This window comes from Leptosomus discolor, chromosome 19 (assembly GCF_034619465.1).
Source record: "Leptosomus discolor isolate bLepDis1 chromosome 19, bLepDis1.hap2, whole genome shotgun sequence".
Lineage (NCBI taxonomy): Eukaryota > Metazoa > Chordata > Aves > Leptosomiformes > Leptosomidae > Leptosomus > Leptosomus discolor.
In genome coordinates this window covers 6,949,759-6,971,924 of record NC_141409.1, presented here as the reverse complement: position 1 = coordinate 6,971,924, position 22,166 = coordinate 6,949,759, and the positions used below count along the sequence as shown (strand labels likewise).

The 22,166-nt window shown below is 38.8% G+C and overlaps 1 protein-coding gene across 2 annotated transcripts in view; it reads left to right on the top strand.

Annotated features, from left to right (window-relative positions):
* The window catches only part of CDK5RAP2 (CDK5 regulatory subunit associated protein 2), an 82,824-nt gene that overhangs the window by 48,619 nt on the left and 12,039 nt on the right, over positions 1 to 22,166 (top strand). For both annotated transcript variants that reach the window (XM_086475521.1, XM_086475520.1), the window contains exons 23-32: positions 2,565 to 2,832; positions 4,224 to 4,340; positions 6,506 to 7,106; positions 9,139 to 9,371; positions 12,132 to 12,180; positions 12,899 to 13,083; positions 14,230 to 14,355; positions 18,734 to 18,850; positions 20,720 to 20,909; positions 21,124 to 21,245. In XM_086475521.1, the coding sequence (XP_086331647.1) occupies positions 2,565 to 2,832; positions 4,224 to 4,340; positions 6,506 to 7,106; positions 9,139 to 9,371; positions 12,132 to 12,180; positions 12,899 to 13,083; positions 14,230 to 14,355; positions 18,734 to 18,850; positions 20,720 to 20,909; positions 21,124 to 21,245 (2,008 nt within the window). The remainder of the gene's footprint in view (positions 1 to 2,564; positions 2,833 to 4,223; positions 4,341 to 6,505; positions 7,107 to 9,138; positions 9,372 to 12,131; positions 12,181 to 12,898; positions 13,084 to 14,229; positions 14,356 to 18,733; positions 18,851 to 20,719; positions 20,910 to 21,123; positions 21,246 to 22,166) is intronic.

Sequence of the window (22,166 nt, the reverse complement as noted above, 5' to 3'; positions counted from 1 at the left end):
AGCACAGACGGAGTTTGCTTGTTGTGCCAGATACGTTTTTCAAGCCTTTTGTATGCAGGCAGTGTGTGATCCCAAACAAAGGGGTGGGAAACCAGTGCCTACTACAGAGTTCATGTGTATTGTTTCAGTAGCAGTTACAGAAACGAAGTTGAAAACTCTTTGAAGATCGTGGCTCTCGCAGAGCAGACAAAGGAGGTCCTTGCTTTTGGGTCTGTGCACTGCTAACAGAGAACGTTGTAGCACCTTCTGCACAAAACGGTTTCCATGACTTTAGTGATCAAGCGGTTTCTGTGAGCTACCAACTGGGAACAATTGACTTTTATTCTGGCTTGTTCTTGTTGGATTCATTTTGCTGAAGGAAGGGACTTGTAAACCAAGAGATGTTGATAAGACTTTGTTCTGTACAGGCATAAACATTTCAGTATAGTTTGGGATTTTAAGGGAAAGATTTTGGCATGCGTGGTTGGTCCCTGGCAAACACCCTAGAAAATTCATGCCAGTCTTAGCAATAGGTTATGATACCTCTGAAAAGTCAAAATCTTAAGTAACTCAAAACCGAAATCAAAATCTATCAAAGTATCTTCAGGTACATTCTTAGTCTTTTAAGCTTTTCTTATTGGCAGTAAATTTTCTGCCTTTAAAAAACATGGATGTTTGGGGAGGAAAGAGGATAATACTGGACATGTTCTTGGGCTGTTGTTAATGTTTGTAGCCTGTGAGGCATTTGGTGAGTTGTGTTGGGCAGGTCAGTGACTGTGATAGCTGTTCCTGTGTCTTTGGGGTGCCTCGGCTAGTCTGAGCCGGAAAGGAGTGGATGTGCCTCCTCCCTTTGTGTTGGTGCTGTCCAGGACAGCTGACTCCAGGCACACGTGAAGAGATGAGGGCAGGTGGAAGTCAGGAAGAGTAAAGATGGGTAGTAGAGGGGAAGGGGTTTGAGGACCTAGCTGGTCTGTTAATGAAGATCTCCTTGTGGTGGCTTACTTAAGAACACTAATGATGTCTTCGAGTTGCTGGTCTCACTTCTCAGGCGTGAAGGACAATCTCTGGAGGCAAGTAAAGGCCTGTCTGCACTCCACAGGGAATACCTAGAGTTCTTTCTGCAATTCTCTTTTTTTTCAAGTTCCTGTTTTCACTGAGTTTCAATATACTGTTTTGATTCATCATTTTCCAGATTTCTCTCTAGTTTAATCCATTGCAACCTCAATGCAATCCCCAAGTCAATTGCTTTAAAAACTTTCTTGTTTGGACTAATGCAATGTCTCTTTTGCTTCTGAATGGCTTTTATAAATAATTTCATGTAGCCAGCTGCACTGGACTTTGGGTAATCTGGGTGACATATATGTCTGTACTACAGGCTGAGACAGCTGGAAATTGTTCGATGTTATTAGTGCAGTTTAGTAAAACTAGCAGGAAGTTCATCCTGCCTGGATTTATTTTTCAGCTTCCAAATGATATTGTATTCATGTATGTACAAAAGGAATTGAGTATGTCATTAGGAAAATGGAACTTGGCTTTTTATTATTTTAAATTGTGTAAGGACTATAATTGCTAAGAAATGAATGTAGAAAGGTATTTCAGAATACATTGGGTGGTAAAAGAAATTACGGGACTTATGACACTGGTGGAGCAAATGAACAGCAAAAAAATAAACTAAATCTATCTGAACATACCATTATTGATTTTTATTATTATTACACACAATTCCATAACTCTCATCAACATATAGCATGTTTTTATCTTTTTGGAAATAGCACTATTTTATGCTCTGTGGTTTAAACAAGGACACATTTATTTTTATGCAGTCTTCAAAAGGTGAGAGACTAAAACGTAGTGAGTTAAGAAATTTAACTTCTCCCCCAACTCCAAGGATCGAATGTCTGTTACAGTAGGAAACAGGAATCCGCAGAAGCAATTTATAGAGTGTATGGGCGAAGAAGCTATTCTTGTTCCTAAAGAATTTCTCAATGGCAAAATAAATTTCCTCTGTGGCTGATGCAAAGGTATGAAAGTGGGCTGGTACAAAATAGGGCTGGTTGGGTGGAGACGAAGAAAGGAAAATACGTTCAGGAATTGTGCAAAATTAAGAGAATCCTCAAAAAAGAAAAATATTTAAGGGAAACAGTTACTGGGCTGTCAGACATTTATGTAATAATTGAGGAGAGTAGGAAGTAGCAGATAGAGAGGTCAGTTTGGGTCAGAAACTCTTTTCCTAGGGCATACACAAATTCAGAGTTAGCTAATATACCTCGGGATTAAAAGCCTTTGCTAGTCAATGGTGACTTTGCTATCTTGCTTCATGAACTGGAAGCCATTCACTGTGTGGATGTGGATGCATAAGCAGCAGTTACTTAAAGAAAATTGAACCACTGGGATAGTGGGTTTTTTTCCCTCGGAACATTTTTCAAGTTGCCAAGGGTATTGCGATCTTATTCTCCAAACTAATGTGCCAGCTGACTGATCTTACAGGAGAGTTTTTGTTTTCCTGGAATGTTTGTTTATACTTCCTTTACTTGACTATTACATCCAAGCTACCAACTCCCCATTTTATTCCATGCCTGTTTCAGACTGCTTCTGCTTACCTGCCCAAGAAGTCCCGTCTGCCCGTTCTCTTAAAACCGTCCAGACCATTACGAAATGCGCCTTTGAACTCCGGTGTGCAGAAGACAGATTCAGAACTGCAGGGTTGTGCCAGGGCATCTCACGAAGGTTTGAAAGCATGTGAAGTACAAAACAAACAATTACAGCCACAAACAAATGGAGAGTTATTATTGAATGAGTTTGTAACTGAAAACCTTCAAGAAAAGCCTGCACAGGAAAGCACATCAGTGAGAGGTAAATAAAGAGCAGACATAATGACTTGTAATACTGCTTGAAATAGTGGCTTTTTTCTTATAGTACAAAGTAAAACCAGGTCATTTTCACATCTGTACAATGCTGCTTAATCTTATGATTCTCTTGGACAGGCAGATATGTATAGATCTTGAAAACCACCTTTTTTTCCTTTCATCTTTGTTAGAATGTAAACCAGCTTTATATGGAATAGAAAGTCTTGTGTACACATGGCATAAAGTGTATAATAAATGCAGTTTCACAGGGTGCCCACACATGCAAACATATGTGTCAATGTTTAGATAAATGAAAAATTTCCTTTATAGGATGCCAAATCTAATGAAAACTGCCTGTAATGGACATAGGAGAGTATAAAAATACTGTATTTGTTTATGCTGCATAAATAAGGTTTTCCAGTATTCCAGTGATCAGTCATCTGGGTCTGTTTCCAGTGTGGCTGGGTTAGTTAAAACTCGGTTGTTGACAAAGTGTCTTAATCGGCAAGGTATGACAAATTGCAAGGCGGAGAACAATGGGTGTTATATAAAGATTTGGAGTGGTAAAGCAAATAAAAATGCGCTTAGCAGTTAGATTAAACACGGGGTAGAGGCATAACGCATAGGTGAGGGAGAGAGGAGGTGTAAATATAAGAAATAAGATTCAATCAAGTAGCAAGTGAGCCACTGTCAAATGCAGAGGTTGCAGAGACTTTGTTGTTAATAACGTTACTGTGGTAAGGGACAGACATGGCACAGCTTTACTGTAAATACTTAAGCTGATAGGACTATAGCAATTAATTTTGGTAGGTGGAAAATCCATGGAGAATTCGGATAAGGGCAGTACTTTTGAATTGGATCCTGAAAGGAATCAGAACCTGTTAGCACTGCAGTCCTGTGATTTCCTTTCCACGCTGTTGTACTGCACGCTTAGTAATTCTGAGACTTGATGCAATGGGAGATTGTGGAAGATTAGTTTATGATCAATGCTCATATTGGAGAGACTTTTTAGCCTTTTCTCTAAGCTTAACATCAAACATTTAAAAATGCACTAAAAATTGATTAACTGTTACATTACAAAAGGGACTTGCAAATGTTTATCTTCATTTGTTGGTAGAGAGCCTTTGCAATTCGCGTTCTTAGTAGTTATCCTTATAATTAGTTCAAGTATTTTAAAAATATGTGCAAACAGTGTTTCATATGACCAGTAATGTTTGTATTAAATTTTCAATAGTTGATCTTCCTTAGATGGTCCTTTTCCAAATTATCAGAGAACCACATTTGGATTTATGGGGTGGTTTTTTGGTTTTTGTTTGTTTGGTTTTTTTAACTGTCCCCACTGAATTTTTTTGCAGTTACTTACTGGCTTCTGTTTTACCTCCCCCCACTATTCTCCAGGTGACTTACTGCTCAAACTGGATAATAGCAAGGTCCAGGTGGAGTTACAAGGTGTTAATCCAGGTACAGGGGGCAAGAATGAATATGCGATGCACAAAAATCAGCAAAACTATCAAGGTAGAGCATTTATACAGTATAGTATTAAAAAAAAATGTGTCAAAGCTCTAGTTCCTTCTGAATTGTGCAAAATTGCAAATTAGTGCAGGTGATTGTCTCCCTTGCCATTATTTGTGGGTTTTAAATCTCGTTTTCTTAGCTAGTACGGACTAATTGCTCTAAGAATCTAGTTGGTCTTTTAAGGGTTATGCTTTCAGAAGGGCCACAGGGATTTATGAGTCTAGTTTCCAGTAAAAATAATGAGTTGTATGCCTAACTCTGATCTTTATGGCTAATGTCCTCACATCTGAACTCTTCTCTGAATTAAGTGTTTGTTACTTATTGCTTCTGCGTCTAGTTATGAACTACTGGAATGAAGCAATTGAATGATAGAATTTTGCTCCTCTGAGTTAGTTGAAGGCATTCAACTAGGTTGAAACTTAATGGAATCATTTAATGAAAATGTAAATAGGCTTAATACTGTGTATTACGTGTCTCTGCATCATCCATTAGTCTTTTCCGGAGGGCTTGAATAACCTGGTTAACATGTTGTGTGTGGAGTACAGAGGACACGGCCAATTTTGTAATCCTTTGTCACCTCATTAATTTTATTTGTAGAAGTAGTTGCATTGAAGCTGGTCAGTTGGTTTGAAGGATTGTGCTCTATGTGTGCCCTGTGTGTGTGTGGACACATACATGCACAGAGAGCTGTTTAGTTCTCCTTTAATTAAAGGGCAGTGTTTCATTAAAACCTGTAGCCAGTCATCAGAAGTACTTCTTCCCTAATATCTGGTTTTATTTCCTCTTTTTGTTCCCTGGAACATTTGCATGAAATCAGGATTGCAGAGTTTAAGAGTTCATCCGGTATCTGGGTTTTTTTCCATCTCAGTCTGCAACTTCCTTTGACATCTGTGTTACTGCAGCAACCAGCTGGTAGGGAAGGAGGAGAAGCTGATGAACTTCAGTGTTGCATCTCCTTATTGAATATGACTTCTTGAACTCATAGACGGGCGTTTTCTTGCAAGTGTTTCTGTCCTGTGGTTCTGTCACCTTTTGGATGACCCACATAATGATGTGCAGCAAACTGTGCACTGCAGAGAACATCATTTAGCCTTAATTTCAACTATGCTGATATCCCAGTATCACAGCTTCATTTTTTTCTGTCTTTTAGGTTATATTTGTTTTTATTCTCTTGTGCTTGGGCTTGGGCTTGACTAGGGTCTTCATATAGAGCTGCACCCCCTGAGATTTTGTACTGATTCAGAGCTCGAACCTGGGCATTCGAATTCTCCATGGAAACCAATTTGAAAGTATTAAGACCTCCGCAAGATCAATGAATGACTCCCAGAAGGGAGGTTCTAATTCGTAGTGATCTTTTGCAGAACTAATAGAAGGGGAAAATTTAATTTACTGGTAACCAGAAAATACCCGTTTTCCTAGATACTTAGACATGCAGCCCTCAACATACACATAAACATAGAATATATGTAGGAATATATAGCTTTTATTGGGCTGAATCTGGGGTGATTGCATTACTTATGAATGGCAAAGTCAGCTAAGGGATGTGATGTGCATGCCGAATAAGTGCCAGTAAAACCTTTAACACCAAACATTTTTATGGATTTTGTTTAGAACACATTTTGAAAAGAAGTTATTAAAGCCCCTTTTTCAAATTTTACTATTTTGTTGATAATCTTTTTAAAATTCCACTGACTTTGTGCTCCAGTTGGTTTTGTATAGATTTCTGAAGTGAGGAGAAAAAGAATATTTAATTAGAAGTTTTAGGAAGAACCATTTAAAGTCATAGAGTACTTTAAAATCTCAGTGCCTTATGTTTGAGGTTATCATCTTTGTGACTGGAAAGGTCTGGGCTTCAGTGGTGTCTGATTCAGGACTGCATATAGCAAAAGTAATTTTCAGTCATTTGGGAAAAGAAAGTGGGTGTATTTTGAGTATTGTTTACTTGAAAGGTGATAAGGGGCTTGAAATATTTGATGTGCAAGTTGAATTAATGGGCAAATCATAGAAAGAGGTCGAAAGTGCAAAACTAATATTGTATAGTTCATAATTATTCTGCATTTTTATTCTGTTATTATAGAAGTAAATGAATTCATTCTAGTGATGTTAAGAACAGAATGTCAGATAAAAAAATATTAATATTCACACACCAGCCTCCTGTTTTTCAGAAATGCAAAATCATCATAACATTAGCAACATGAATATCCAGCGTTCATTAAAAGAGAGAAATGAAGAGTTTTATTCCATGGAACATGAGGACATTGACTCAGCCGCTGCATATTCAGGTTCCAAGTGCCCGCGTTCTCTCAAATTGGGTGTAACAAGTGCAGATGCACTGGATGACTGTGAAGTCATAGATGATATAGAAGAATTGAAACAACGAATTAAGAGTATGGAGTCTGAGCTTGAAAAGTACAAAATGTTCATGCTTCACTTACAGACCTCTGACCAGCTCTTCTCGAGTGGTATTTGCAATACAGTTTTGAGTGACACAGCTCTGCCCATGGCAGGACATGTTACTCAAGTGCAAGATACAGCTATGCAAGAAATCAAAACATCTTCTAGTGTCCATCAGCAGATGGATTACGAGATCCACACTGAAAGCAGGAATTCAGAGTCTTCAAAAGCATGTGATACATGGACAGCACAAAACCTTAAGGAACTGCTATCAGGAAATGGGGCAGAACTTGAAAAAAAGCAAATTGCAAATATGCATCTTGATGAAGTGAATCATCTTCAGAACAAACTGAGAGAAACATCACTGTCCAAGTGAGTAAAGCTATTACTGTTTCAGGTTCCTTCTTGTAAACAGCAACACCAAATAACATAGAAAGGTAATATGAAGATAATTTTATTCATATAGGAGCGTGTTGTTATGGTGAAATTCAGCCTTTACTAACATTAACATCAAGCAACTGAAACGTTTAGTTAAAAGATGCCTTGAAGTACAAAACAGTATTTCTCTTGCAACAGAACTGCTCCTGTTAAGCTCATATCATCCTCTGTAACAGTTCTGTGCCAGACACCTGTGTCTCTCCCCACACCTCAGGTCCACAGCTCTCTTTGCTGCAAGGCATCCTCTCCTGAGCAAAGTCAGGTCTCCTCAGGTTACTCTGTGAGAGGGGCTGATCTCTGTCATCAAAGTATTGAAGTTTTGCATCACTTAGGTTTTTTCAGGTGGCAAGCATAAGAAAATGGAGCATCCCATTTAAGATAGAAATGTTCCCGTGGGCAATTGGCTGGCAGATTCATGCTAGCCCTTCTGTTTGTGTGACCAGACTTTATGTGCAAAATAAGTTTACGCTCTAATTATGATTTATTTTGCAGTTGAGTGCTGTAATGCCTTCCTTTGAAGGATGTGAAAGTAGATACATATAGAAATTAATGAATGAAATTTTATAGCATAAGCTCATAAGCTGGAAAATCATTTAGGGGAGGCTGGAAATTGTCAGTCTTGGTTTTTGTATGATAAAACTGGGGACAGCATTTTGCCTAGCATATATACAAATCACAGACATAGCATGGGGTCCCATAAGACCAAGCCTTCTTTAACTCCCTGCCCCCGCTTCTTTCCCCCTCTAATATATTTTATTGTCCTGAGGGCCATAGAATGGCAGGAAGTACAACAAAAAAAGGTATTCAGCCTTTTGGCTTTCTTTGGAATGTCTGAGTAGAAATGTTTGGAGACATTGAGCAACCATCAACATGGACTATTATATATCTCTTAGTATTACTATCATAAAATACAATTGTGCTACATAGTACATATATTTTCAAGGTATGTAAATTTATGCCTCATCCATTTTACAAAGGAAGATCTAACTGTAAATTAAGGAATGAGGCGGTATGGATCGCTATAAAGGTTTTATGGTCACTGACTAGGACAACTGCATGAGTCACAAGTGACAGACCCAAAAATAAGATATGCATCTCTTCCTGTACAAATGACAACAAAAATTCTATAACAACCCACACCATCGTAGATTTTGTTTATACCCCATATTTTGTTTTATTCCCTGCATCTTTTCAGATTCTTTTCCTTTTTCTCTTCTCTAATGTATGATTCTACAGAAAGTCTGTCTGTGATACAAACAGTGGCAGTATAAAAGGGATGTCTATATTTACAAGTGCAGAATAAATTCAATTGATCTGAGGTGAAATTTACACCCTGGCTTGTGGAGTACAAGAGTTTGGACACTACAGTGGTTGTCATGGTCAGGTCTCTGGTAATAAATATGCAGAGATGTGCAGAATTTTCAGACTGGGTGAAACAATCAGCTCAGAAAGTCCAGTACTGTGCTCCTGGCAGGAAATACATCTTCTGAAAGCTGTCCTTTCAGAAGAAGGGAAAACTCTATCTAGTCTTCCATAGTGATTTTAAAAAAAAAAAAAAAAAAAGCCAAACAACCAACCAACAACAAGAAAACCCCCCAACCAGTCAGGAAAAAGATGTGTATTAAAAATTCTTTTCATGTATTCACTCTTATTTGCTTTAATTTGTCACCTTTGCATGCCATCCAGTTTGTTGCCAAGCAGACAAACAAGTCATCACTTTAGTTTCTGTCCATCTTATAAATGAAGCAGTTAAGTGAAGGATAATAACCCTCAAGTTATGCCCATAAGTACAAAACTCAACAGTTAGAGACAATACATTTCTTATTGTGCCTGTAAAAGCATTTTAAAAGAAAATTGATTCACATAAAATTATGGCTTAGGAATATAAGTTTAATTCACTTTTAATTTATATTTTAATGTTATTTATGGTCAGAAAATTACTTTAAAGATAATTTAATTTTCTCAGATATGATTCATTAGTTCATTCACAAGCTCGAGAACTCTCCTTTCAATGCCAACAAATTAAAGAGATCCACTGTGGTTGTGTCGCTTACCATCAACATCTGACGAGCCTTATTAAAGCCTTTGAGGAACTGCTTCAAGCCAGCGACGTCGATTATTATGTTGCTGAAGGCTTCCGTGAGCAACTGAATCAAAGTGTACTATTGTTTGAGAAGCTGGAAGGGAAATTACTGTGTGGTGAGTAGCAGTATTTTGTGCTTATTGTCTGAAATATATTAATGTTCTCAAAATTAGATTTTTTTTTTAAATTTTTTTAGTGAAAAGGAGGCCTTACTTCCTTTTTGGTTGCTTTGAAGTGTTTTATAGGGAGGAGTGTCTTGGAAGGTAAAACTTTAGTGTTCCAGCAAGACTGGATTTTACTTTTGTAGTTATCCTCTGTATTGACACATTCCTTTTTGAGTTGTTTATCTTAGCACGTGCATATTTTAACTGTGGTCAAAATATAGTGGTTATAGTTTAGTAAAAGTTTCGTTACAAGTAGGCTTCAGGATTTTCTGTTTCAGGAAACACCCAGCTGACTTTGTTGGTCCTAAGCACGGGATGTCTCCACTGAAGGCTTCGCATGGGCATGGTTCACCGTTGGTTTTTAACACAATCTATGTTTAACTAAAAAGAAAAAATTACAGGTTCCTGATTTTTTTCCCTTAAAGTGCAGTTGCTTGCAAGAAGGGTAAATGCAGTGCAGAGATCTGGGCTGTGCCTTTGGTGTAAAAGAAGAAATTATTATGTAGTAGTCCATCTAGGCAGTTTTCTACGGCCAATGCCTTTAAAGAAACTTCAAGGAATCCTGCATCGGACAGTTGGAAGATAACACCATGCTGATTTGCACGTTATTGATATTCCTGTAGTAATAACACAAGTTAAATTGTGTGCAGGTGTAAAATCATTGGTCACTAGATGCACCAAGAAAAAGATCCATAGCCTTTATGAGAAACCCATGCAAATGGTGCACATAGAAAATAAAAATAAGGGGGGAGAAAGGGAAGATCTATTTGGTTAGAAGGCAGAGGAGAATAATTCAGAATTTTGAATACCTCACGAATTTAAGAGGCACAGATGTTGCAAATCAGTGTGTATTTGAAGGGTTTCTGTGGGGCATAATAGTAGAACAAGACCGTCCTGAGCAGGTGTCCTAGGAGAAGTCAACCAGAGAATTGTTGTCCTGATGTCTGCAAAAGCTGAGTGCTGAATGGAGTGTGTACCCAGGAAAGGATGTTGTGATGCGTACCAGTAAGCAAAGCCCTTTCAATGATCACTGAGAAAGCAGTCATATTGCCTGAAAGGTGGGAGCTTACACATCTGAAAATGCCCTTGTTCTTTGACTGTTTACGTCAGTTCCACCACCTATTGTTTGGCAAAGCCTTAAGTTGAAAAGGCAAAGCCTTAAACATCTAAGAAGTGGGATCATCTCAGGAGATGTATTTTTGCTAACATTTCTAATTAATTTCCTAAGAGACCTCTGTCTTGCTGCCAAAAAGGCTAGCTGGTTAAGAAAAGCATGCTATCTTTCACAATAGAGAGCTAAAATGCAACCATGTTTTGTAAAATGAGCATCAAAATCAACATTTGTCACCTGAAGGAAGAGTATATCGTGCCTATTGCCTTCAGTCCAGAGTTTGAAGAAAGTTGGCAGCAAAGCGATGGAGAAGGGGTGCTGACAGAAGTGAAATTCAGCAAGAAAGACCTTTTCCTGTTGTTGCACGCGTGGCCCTTTCTGACCCAAACAACCAGCAATACTTCCACAGAACTCAGCTGCAGAACTGACATCTTCAGCGAAACACTTGAGGTGGCCTGAAATAGGGACCCTGACCCCCACGTCTTCCTGAAATTGGCTCTAGAAGATCACTTTGTTCAGAAACATTCAGGGCCCGGCCATACCGTGATCTTTATTGTGCCTTTCATTAAAGATAGTGGCAGCGTGTTGCAGTTTCGATTGCTCATATAAGGGAGCTGTATATGAGAAAAAGGTATTACGGCTAGTGTGTCATAGCAGTGTAATAAAAGATTGAGTGTATTCAATGATTTCGGTGGCTACAGAGATTCCTTGCATTACAAATGAGAAGACTGTGTAGTGAATAAACATTACATGCCTTTAAACCAACAGATGGTATCCTATATACTATGAAAAGTCACTGACAACCGAGACAATTCAATATATCTAACACAATGGTGTTGCATTGAATCACACATTAAAATAAAATGATGTTTGTAGGGTTATAAAGAACACACAGCGTACTAAGAATTGACTGTAAAGAAGAAGCGTAAACAACCGTCTGTCTCTGCATTTCCATCCTGACCTTCAGTTCATTCCCCTGAAATTTCAGCTGTGCAACTCTTGCCTGCCACTTTTGCTTAATTGCACAAAATTTTTAAAATATGGGTAGCCAAGGTGACACCATGGAACTCTCATTTCCTTATTCAAATTAGTGTCTGAGCCCAGGTGTCTTGCACTGAATTGTGCTTGTGCTTACACACTCTACCACTGAGAATATTGCAGGCAAAATCCTGTGTGTGCCCCTTTGTTAAGGATGACTGGTTAGCCAGGCTCTGGGTGGACAAAATCCAAGTGCGATGGAATTGGTCTATATAATTTTTATTGAAGAAGTAATGGCACGTACCCCTAATCCTTTTGCCACGTAGCACAATATTTTACATCTGTATGATAACTAAAACACCGAGGCTGTAAAATCTGGCAGCTGTGGTACCTAGCGATTATTTTCTTAACTCCAAAGAAAGCTATTGCTTTGTTGCTGGGCTGTAAGTAGTTTTGCTCATGTACAGCATTTGACACCAATACACATCACAGTGCATTGAATATCTGTTGACTTCTCTAATTTCTCATTAATTTACCATCCTATATTTAAATAGTTTAAGATGGAGGGGGGACAAATTGTAATTCTCAATATCTGTTTTTAATCAGATATTTCTGCTTTGCAGGAGAATCAATAGGTACAGAAGTTACTATGCTTTATGAATTAGCTCAAAGGTAAGTGCACTGCCTTGCTTTTGGGGAGGCTTTGCTTATGTTGCCTGTTTCGTTAATATCCATTTTGTTAATAAAATGTCCATAGCAAACAAACTAAGGCGTTTTTTCCCCACTTCTCATCAAACAGCTGAGATACCGAGAGGAAGCATCGTGCTACCAGGATTGTTCCTTTCATGAACAAACAAAACATGAGCCATAAGACACTGTGGTGTATGTTCAGATATTATCCGAATTGCAGCTTCTAGGAGGGGTAGTCAGCTGCCTTTCTATTTGTGTGACCTTGGGGGCTGGCTCAGGATCACAGAAGGACAGTGCTGCTGAAGTTCAGTCTCAAAATACCCTTATGCTGAAGGTGAAGAGAGCAGGTGGTGTTATGCTGCATATGTTGGGTTTATGCCAGCCTGGGATTCTTCTGAGCTACAGAAATCCTCAGCTGCCTGTTCAAGGCAGCTTGAGGTCCCCTTATCGCGAAGGTGACTGCCTAGCACTGGAGTGTGAGCACTGGGCTGGAGGCCTGTGGTTTGTTCCTGGTGACTGCAGTGAGGGCTGAATTTCAGTCTTGGTACATACCTCTGATGTGTGGTGGTTTGTCGTGTTCCGTCACATCAATTCACTGGCTTTACCTCTGTCCTGTACGTTTGACACCATGCTCTCTGTTCATGCTTCCAAAGTAATAAAGTAATTTTTACATTTTAAAATGTTTTGTTTGGCACAAAAGGGATAACGAGAGGAACACTACAATGTACCAGCAACTGAAGGATGAGTCACCTGTACCATCTGCTCTTCATAGCTTGTCTGACTTTGATTTGTCAGAAAAGTCATCTCTTGGATCACCTGAGCACAAGCATGACCTAGAAGGACAGCATGGCACACTGGCGCTTCTGCCAAACAAGTTTCCCCCAGGTAATTTTTTTCCCCACTGAAGATTTGCTAGATATTGGGAAAATGCGATAAATAAGACACAAGGGAACTAATTAAGAAATAATGAAGAATGTTTGTCTGCTTCAGCTTTCCAGTATCTTGCATAATCATTGCAATTTCAGTAATAAGGCATACAGAGATGACAACGATTTGAACTACCTCCTGTTTGAAACAAAATTAACTATGATATTTTGTGTCTTTGTTGTTTTAGACTATCATCTTTTACAGTACTCCAGACGGTCTTTAAATAGACAAGTTATAAGCGGAAAATAGACAATTGTCAAGAGATTATTACATTGAAAAAGAGAGATTTTCTAATTTTATAAAAGCCAGTGTTGTGTTTCCTTGAGAATTGTAAGTGCTGCATAATTAATAAGTGGTGTCATGTTTGACCTGGATAGTTTCACTAAGCACAAGTGATGCTTGCAGTAGTTTGTTATAGGCAGCGATGAAAATTTAATAGCTGAGGTAGCACGTACTGTTCAGGAGAAAAATATTGCAGAGTAAACCAAGGGTGTGTGACATGGATAAACTGACAAATGAGATAGTGACAGTTAGAACCGATAAGTTCCTGAGCAGAGCTGAAACTTACAGCCAATGGAAGAAAAAATGTAGAATGGAAAAACAAGAAGGAAAAGGTATGGTAATGAAACTTGATAGAACAGATTTATTTATTATGTTATGCATTGTGTAAGTCAAAGTCAAATTTATATCTGAGTTACTCTGGTAAGCTTCCTATTGTTATACGGAAAAATATATACTGTTGGTGCGTTGAGCCTGAATATGAAGCTGCATTGCAGAATGGTGGATTCATTTCCCAGTACAGGTAATGTTTTAACTAGATAAAATCGTTATCTACTACAGTTTTGTAGGAAGAAGAAATTTAAAGAGCCTTAAAGCTGGAGCATTGTTTGGTTTAAAATGTAGAGTAGGAACTTTCACTAAACGCACGGTCTGGGCACTGTATGGAAAAAGACTGTTGTGGAGTCAGATAGTTCATGTCTGCCATTTTGAACAGCTCTGTATCATTGTTTTAATATTAGCACGCATTAGGTTTGACAGGAGAACACAGTGTAAAGGAATACAGTCATTTACTTTAAATAAGAAGTGGTCTCTTGGTTTATTTAGAGTTATTAATGGAGCATCTGCAAGAAATTAGAATCCTGAGACAACGTTTAGAATACTCCATAAAAACTAATGAGAGACTGAGGAAGCAGCTTGAGAGACAAGTAACAGACAAGGAACTAGATCAAGGTAAGAATTTATTTCATGACAAATTAAATCTACCTTTCCTGCTTAAAGCCTGAGGGATCAAACACTGCTGGAAATGTTTTGTGTGCTTTTTTGAATCAACCCCACCCCTTTACAGTTGGAAAATGATGTGCCTTTCTCTGAGTACTGCTGCATCTTGAGCTCCATCAGCAGACACAGCTTTTCCACGCTGCCTGTAGAGCGGCATAAATACAGATCTAATGTGCCTCTTCCTTCAGTCCATTGCTTGAAGTGTATCCAGTACCAATGCACAAATCTTTTGTGGGATACAGGTACACCACACAGCCTCGAACCTAGAGTTGCACGGGCTGCTTAGGGAGCCGGACTACCATTTGGTGATGCTGTGGTTGAATTTCACAGAAAGAATGGAAAGACCCTTCTAGTTCTGTTAGCAGCAGCCAGCCTGCTTGCTCTTTGTCTTTTTTCTCTAATTGTGCCTTTGAGATATCATTAGTGTTGTAATGGTCTTAGATTTTGGGATATCATCCTCTTTTAATTCTCTGCCACGTCCAGCCAGGGAGAGTTGCTTGAGACGAAGCCCATTTTATCAACGTAATTTCAGTGGAGCCTGGGCCCAGTATGAATACAGGAGGAGGTGCTTTGCTCTAAATTACATTGCTGCTATCGATCCAAAGTAGGGATTTTGTGGAATTAGCTTTCCTACTCTGTGTATACCTGGGGTGGTCAGTACAGCACCACTGTTAACAGGATTGTTGGAGATGCCTTCTCTGGCATTTTGTGACTGCGTTAAAGCCAGCTTGTGTTTACATACAGGGACAAAATATCTTATGTTAGATAGACCCTAGGCCGTGGCATTCAGCTTGTCATTTGAAATGATTGGTGTGATAAATGTGTTCTACACAAAATGACATCCTGAGGTTTTAATGAGAAATACCTGACAGAAACTGATGGGAATTTTAACGTAGAGTTGGTTTTCATTCCAAACTCTAATATAAAGCAGTGGATGAAAAATACTAAAAATAGGTATGCAAATTCAGTCACTGCTCTCTGTTGCTAGTGTTCAGCATCTTTGAAAGCCAGGCTCTGTGGTGTGTTTAGAACTTTTCACAAGAAGGTAGCCAGGCTTTCACTAAGGATGCTTTTGTAGCACCTTTTCAAGCACACCATACCAAGCATACTTTCCTACACTTTGCTCGGTTCTTCCTCTCCTTCCCACATTTCCCCCCATAGGACAGTTGATTAATATGCAATATTACTCAGACTGGAAGCAGGCAATAAATACATACATGCTTTCCTTTTACTCAATTTCACTAATATTGACATTAGATTCATTATGTTTTACATCATCCCCATGATACATTTCTGTTGTTGTTTAAATGGAGACTACCTGCAAATGGCAGTTTGCTTTCAGGAATAATTTACAGTGATGGAAAGGTGTATAAAAAGCATCCATTTCATTCACGAAGTATTTACGCTGCTGGAAAGGCATACTGTTCTCGTGAAATAACCACACTGAAACACTTCCAGCTCTTTTACAGCTTCGTAAAGATTCTGGCAAGGACATCCATTAATGCAGTAAAAGTATATTTTCTTTATAAACTGTCTTATGTCTTCCATCTGTCTTCTTGTTGCCTTAGTGCTTCTCCCAATGGATGGAGGAGAAATTTGGAAAAGAAAGGGAAAAAGCAACTACCTGTTAGAACAACTCCTTTTTGTTACTGTGATCCTCAGTGCTTGCTGTTTCTCTCTGTTCTGAAGATCTCTTTCATGTTATCAGATAGGCGTATTTTGTCTTCAACTGTTTTTCCTAATAGATAGGGGTTTTTTAACTTTCAGTGTAAAAAGAAGTTCCTAAGTGAAGTTGAAGCAGATTTTATCTTTGGGACATAATAATTCAAAACAATTTCTTTTACTTTTAACTTAATATCCTTACTTTGTTTGCCTTTAAAAAACAAAACCAAGTTGTAATTCACTTAATTGAGAGAGCCTGTTAAATTCATGTGATACAGAGTTGTTTGTTCAACCAAAGTTAATGAATAGAATTATTCTTGTCTGATAAATATTATATGGATGTACATACGTACATCTGCCCACTATTTTTGCCATGCTATTTTTAATGTTTAGATTCTTTAAGTATTTAAATGCCTCTGGGCTTCTAGTGTTCTATAAATGACTCAAGTGCTGGTAATAACTACCTCGTTACTGTAGAGCTGAGGTTTGCAGTGCAAGTAGAACTAAAATAATTACTTCAATCATTTCAAATGTTAGGCTTCAAAATAAAATCAAAGGTTTAATTTTGAGTTTCCTAGGTTTCAAATGTTATTAACAGCAGTTAACATTAAAAGGGGTTTTTGTTTCCTTTTTTTAACCCGTAAGTAGCTAGTGTATCTACTCAGACTTCTCTTCAGCTTTAGTATGCCTTTATTTTGCTTTACCTGGGAATGACTATTTCCTTCCTCTTTGCCTCGATTTTCAGTCATGCCTGTCTTTCAGTCAGTATTTCCTTTGAAACCTTCAAGGTACGCTTCCTTAGCACTCACTTTTTCAGCACAAACCATAATGAAAACTCAAGTGTATTGCAATTGTAGGCCTTGATGCTCCACTTTAGTCTGGTTAGATGGACCTTTGCATCTATGGAGAGCGTAATTGATGTCAGCAGGGCTCTGCACAGAAGTAGTAGTCTCAGTAGTGGGTCAAATTGCAGGATTGTGGCCTTATTACCACTGGCTCTACATTATCCCTTATTATGTAAGATAACTAATAGTTATATTCTAAAGCCTTTCAGTGGAACTGTGATAGCGTAACTTTTCAAATAGGATAAAGCTGGGTGATGGGCAATAAATTAAATTAGAATCAAGATGAGACCATCAAGCCTTGCCACTTCAAGTTGAATTGCTTTGTTAAAATCTGAAAGGAAAAGCCTTTTGAGTTCACATAGCTACCTCAACTCTTTAACATATAGATAGTAAAATGCCATTAGTGCCAGGCTTCTAGAGCCTTTGAGTCTTTCAGTAACGACAAGAGGTGCATATCATGGCACACTACATCCCAGTTAGGTAGTGGGTAAAAGCTTCAATTGGGATTACAATAAAATGAGATTACTTAGAGGAAGTGCAGCACATCAAATTGAATTGAACTGCCAGAGCTGAAAGGCATCCTTCTCATACATTCAGCTAATTTTTTTGCCAGCTGGTTATTTCTCTATTAACCAAATAGTTGACATTCATGTAGTTATCTCAGGCTTTAAAGGGTAGGAGATACTGGGATAACCAATCAACTGAAAAATACTTTTAATAGTAATGTTAATTCCAGTGGGTCCTGAAGTGTTTTACTGACGATAAGCAGGTTATAAAGGGCAATAACAATTACTTGACTTGCATTTCAGAGGCAGCCACCTTGAGAGTGGAATGTGGCACTTTTCAGACTGTACTGTAACATTACACATCACTGTGGGATGAGTAGCATAAATACAGTACATTATGAGGATTTCCTAGGGTGGAATTTGACTGACTGGGTACACGATTTAACACTTATATTCATACAACTAGCACAATAAGATCCTCAGAGTGGGATTCATCACCCTTAAGTTTCTAAAAGCTAGACATCTGAATCTGTGCTGCTTACCCAGAGCTTCTCATTGAGGCACTGGAGAGAAGTACACCTCTTTGGAGGACAGGCCGTCTCGCCCACAGAGAGATGTGTAGAGGATGCGTTGGATGCGTCGCTCTCTGGAGGTGCCTGCTTCACCCCATGACTATGGATGGTTGATCGACACTGCCTCAGTTACCTAAATTTTAGGTGCACGGATTTAAGAGGGATGAATCTTCATCCCTGTGATCATAATGGGTTCTCAGTCTGTAATCAGAGGCAAAGGCAGTGACTCCAGCCTTATGCTCTAGACTGGCACGGTAACAAATCTGTTACCGGACTATTGACATTTCTTCCTGCATTAACCACCGTAGATCAGTTGGTAGAATCTAGTGGTCCTCTGCAATGGTGTCATTTAATTACAACAGAGTATGAACAGGGCAAGGCTGAAATATATGGTAAACCTCCCTACAGTTTGCATTATTTTCAAAGAATAGCAATGTCACAAAATACACCTGTATTTTGCCCTGTTGGAATAGTGGCTGATAGGTAAAGACTGCCAGGGATAATTTTGCAATTTTAGTAATGGTTGCCCAGCAATGAGAGGTACTTGTGCTGCAGGGCTTTGGATTACTTGGCATTAACCTGAACTGCCTTTTAGTCTGTAGGGATAACCTTCAACATATATAGGGGAGAAATATCTTTCATAACATGTTTTTCTGCAATTTTTTAAATTGTTCTTGTCTCGAAAGTTTAATCTTTAATGACCTGGCAATGACTCATAAATCATCTTTTATGTATATATTTATAGGTTCTGCAAACATTTTTATCCATGGCTCAGAGCAGCATAATTCCCTGACTTCTGAAATACATTTCCTGAGGAAGCAAAATCAAGTTCTGAATGCAATGCTAGCAAAAGGATCGAGAGGTAAAAATGTAAAACTGTGCTTTACAGTAGACTGCAACTCATTCCAGATCAGAAAACAATAAAATATTAACAGTCCATTCATTAAACTGACTTAACCATTCTTCCTACCCCTGAAATTCCATGCTCAACCATAAGTATTCCAACTGGGGTTAACAATGATGCAGGAGTAGCAGTAATGCTCCTTCTTTCCGTTTATTTGTAGCATTTTCCATTTGATATTCACTTTCATGTCTCCATGCTTCTTTTTGCATTACTTTCTTTTTATACATTCTTTTTCCTGTTCCCTCTGTGTCTTTTATTACCATTTTCTCGCGCTTTTTTCCCCATGCTTCCATTCTAAAGCCCTCTAAAAAAAAAAAAAAAGAAGCCATAGAATAGATTATTGCTGAAAATGAAACCATTCAGTACAGAAGAGTGGCAAAGGGAAGCAAACTAATTATACTTAGATTCCGAAGTCTGCTACAGAGGCTTGACTGGACAGGCCAAGTCATCTTTTTGGAAACACTTTAGAAGAGAGCAGAACTGGGGGAGTCCATTTGGAAGTATTTATAATCTCTGAGATTAATTTTAAACTTTCCTCATTTTCACACCTGTGAAGAGAGGATATTAAAGTCTTCCCTCTTCTTCTCCCCCAAGAAAACCAACAACTCGCCAACTAGGTTCTTAAAAGCAGTTTAAGCCACAAACAGGTTATATGTCTCCATATTTTCAGACTGTTTGTGTAAAAGTACTGGTGCTTCTTCCAGAGTCATGTATTGCCTCATCTGTTTTAGTGCATCTTGGTGCTTATCAGTTCGTTCAAGTTGTACTTTTTTAATTAATATATTCCTGCTTTCCTTTGTTTGCATCGTTGACAATATGATCTGATAATATCAGGGTTTCTTTTTTGTAAGAACCATGATGAATAGAGCATTGTCACCCTTGTGTTTTAAAATAATGTCGGTATCTCTGGAGTTCGTGAATTTCTTTTCCTTTTATTCCTGGATGCACTAGAGAAAGAGAGATCTCTTAGATACCTCCTGCATGTTTTGGTCTCGGGAGCTTTCTGTCTGTAGTCTTAGCTTAGCCCTTTAGTAGCAAAAGGCTGGTGATGAACATTTTTAAGAGCACAGAGGGATTACCTTTTCCATACGCTTTCAACAAGGTTACTGAAGATGAGGGAATGATTTTCTAACTGTTGGGAGATGGCACGATTCCTCCCTGCTGTTGCTTTGCCGAGATTGCTGCCACCTTTTCCAATGCTAAGCGTAAGGTCACAAAAAGCTTGGGGTCCCCGTAAGCCTCTCTGATTACAGCTGTCTCAAAACACTCAGTTGCCCCTATCAGCAGTTCTGTGTCACAGAACCAGCTTGGGGAAGTAGCTTGTGCCAAGGAAAGGAGGACTGATAGGATACATTTGGCAGATGAGCAGGGCTGGGAAGGAGAGGACAGCGGATTTCTGTGAGACAAAGAGGAGCATGGATGCAACATGCCCTAGAACAATCCCGTGGAGTTCTTTTCTTCCCAAAGAGAAGCCAAATCCGTTATTTTGTGAGGACTGGCAAAATTCATGTGCCTGCTTGGGGATTCTGCTGCCTGACAGTTGAATGCTGTCCTTCTGACCAAATTCCGGGAGGTGTTGGGGGCATTTGGCATACGAGGCTGTGCAGAGGTTTTTATTGAGCCTTTGTGAGTCCTGGGGGTTAAATGTCACAAGTTACAGAAAACGCATCTAGCAAAAGTTATTAGAAAATTGAAATACTGAAATCCTAAAACTCATGAGAGCAGCTGTTATTTTCTGAGAGTCTCTGAAAAAGCTGATTTTGTTAAAAAGCATAGGTTTGGTGGGTTGTGGGCATTGCAAATACCTGGTGTTTCTTCTTGTTTCAGATAAACAAAAGGAAAATGAAAAGTTAAGAGAATCTCTTTCTAAAAAGAATGCAATCATCGAGCATCTTCATGAGGATTATGAATGCATCAAGAGAGAAAATGAAAGGTTGCAAAAACAAATTGTCCAAAAGGAAGATGAAACCAGATATCTGACGTGTCAAATTTACAGCAGTCGTAATGAATTAAACAGGTATTGATTCTGTCCACATTTAGACATTCATTTAGAGAAGAAAATTGTCAGTGTGACAAGCATGTGTTTAGCCGTAGCCATTAACATTAATGAGGTGCACCGATATATTCAAAAGGAAAAGGAAGAATTACGGAGGAAAAAGAATGGATTTTAGGTTTTGAAACAAAATATTAGAATTTAACTTTTACCATAGCTGTTTATTGGGACTTAACAGGTTGCAAACAGAAATTAATGTAAAGCAACATCAGCTCTCTGAGAATGAGAAGTTACTGCAGTCGCTCCGAACTGAGATCAAGGTTTATGAAAAGTTGGAAGAAGCAAGAAGGAAGAGGACAGGTATAAATGCACAGTTGTTTCTGTACCCTTAGCCCTTGCAGCCCTTCCCTCTCTGTATGTGATCTTGTCAAAAGACTGTAGGGCTAGGTCACTGTTCCTGTGTTCCTACTTGTCTGCTATGCAAAGTAGAACTGACAACTTGACGATAAAATGCTGCTTTTTACTTGGGAGTGTAACTGCGAGGTCGAGCTGTGTGATATGTTCTGACTAGGCACACCCAAGTTTCCTTTATCTTTTTTAGCTAAGCTAAAAACAAATGTTGAAGATTCAGTGGCTCAGGCTGGATAAGCTTCATGGGGATCTTAGATATTTCCTTGTCATCTAAATACATGCTGCTGCATCCTCACAGAGTGCTTACTCAGGTAGCTGGTGCTTTCTCTTGTCTGAATATGAGGGTAGTGTCTTCTCCCTAGGGCTGGGGAGAAGTGCTGGCACTGCTTTCTGAGTGAGACATTTAATAATTTCCTGCCCGCTTTTCTGTCACTAAAGGTGAGGGGTAGGAATGAGGCTTATGTGAGTTCTTCCTACCCCTTTTAAGGAGGCTCTAGCACACACAGCTCTTGGTACGGTTAGATAAGAAAGTGGGGCGCTGTTCATTGCTGCATACCCGTTACAGGATCCAGCAAATTTCCCGTTGGAAGTTCTTGTAAAATTTGATTATTTTTCTTCCTGCTACTTTAAGTAAGTGCCCTGCCGTCACTGTACTTCATGCCTAGCTGCAGCAGAACAACACTGTTGGCGTAAGGCTTGAAGCCAAAGTTGGCTGAGGGATGGAAATAAGTCTCCTTGCAGAACTGGTAATATAATTAGAGAGTAGCAGCACCCTCCTCATGCAGTTGAGCCCCTTCCCACTCTCTGGAGAACGGTTTGATTTCAGCACAAAAGAATACATGGAATTGTTTGTGTACTGACCTCCTTCTA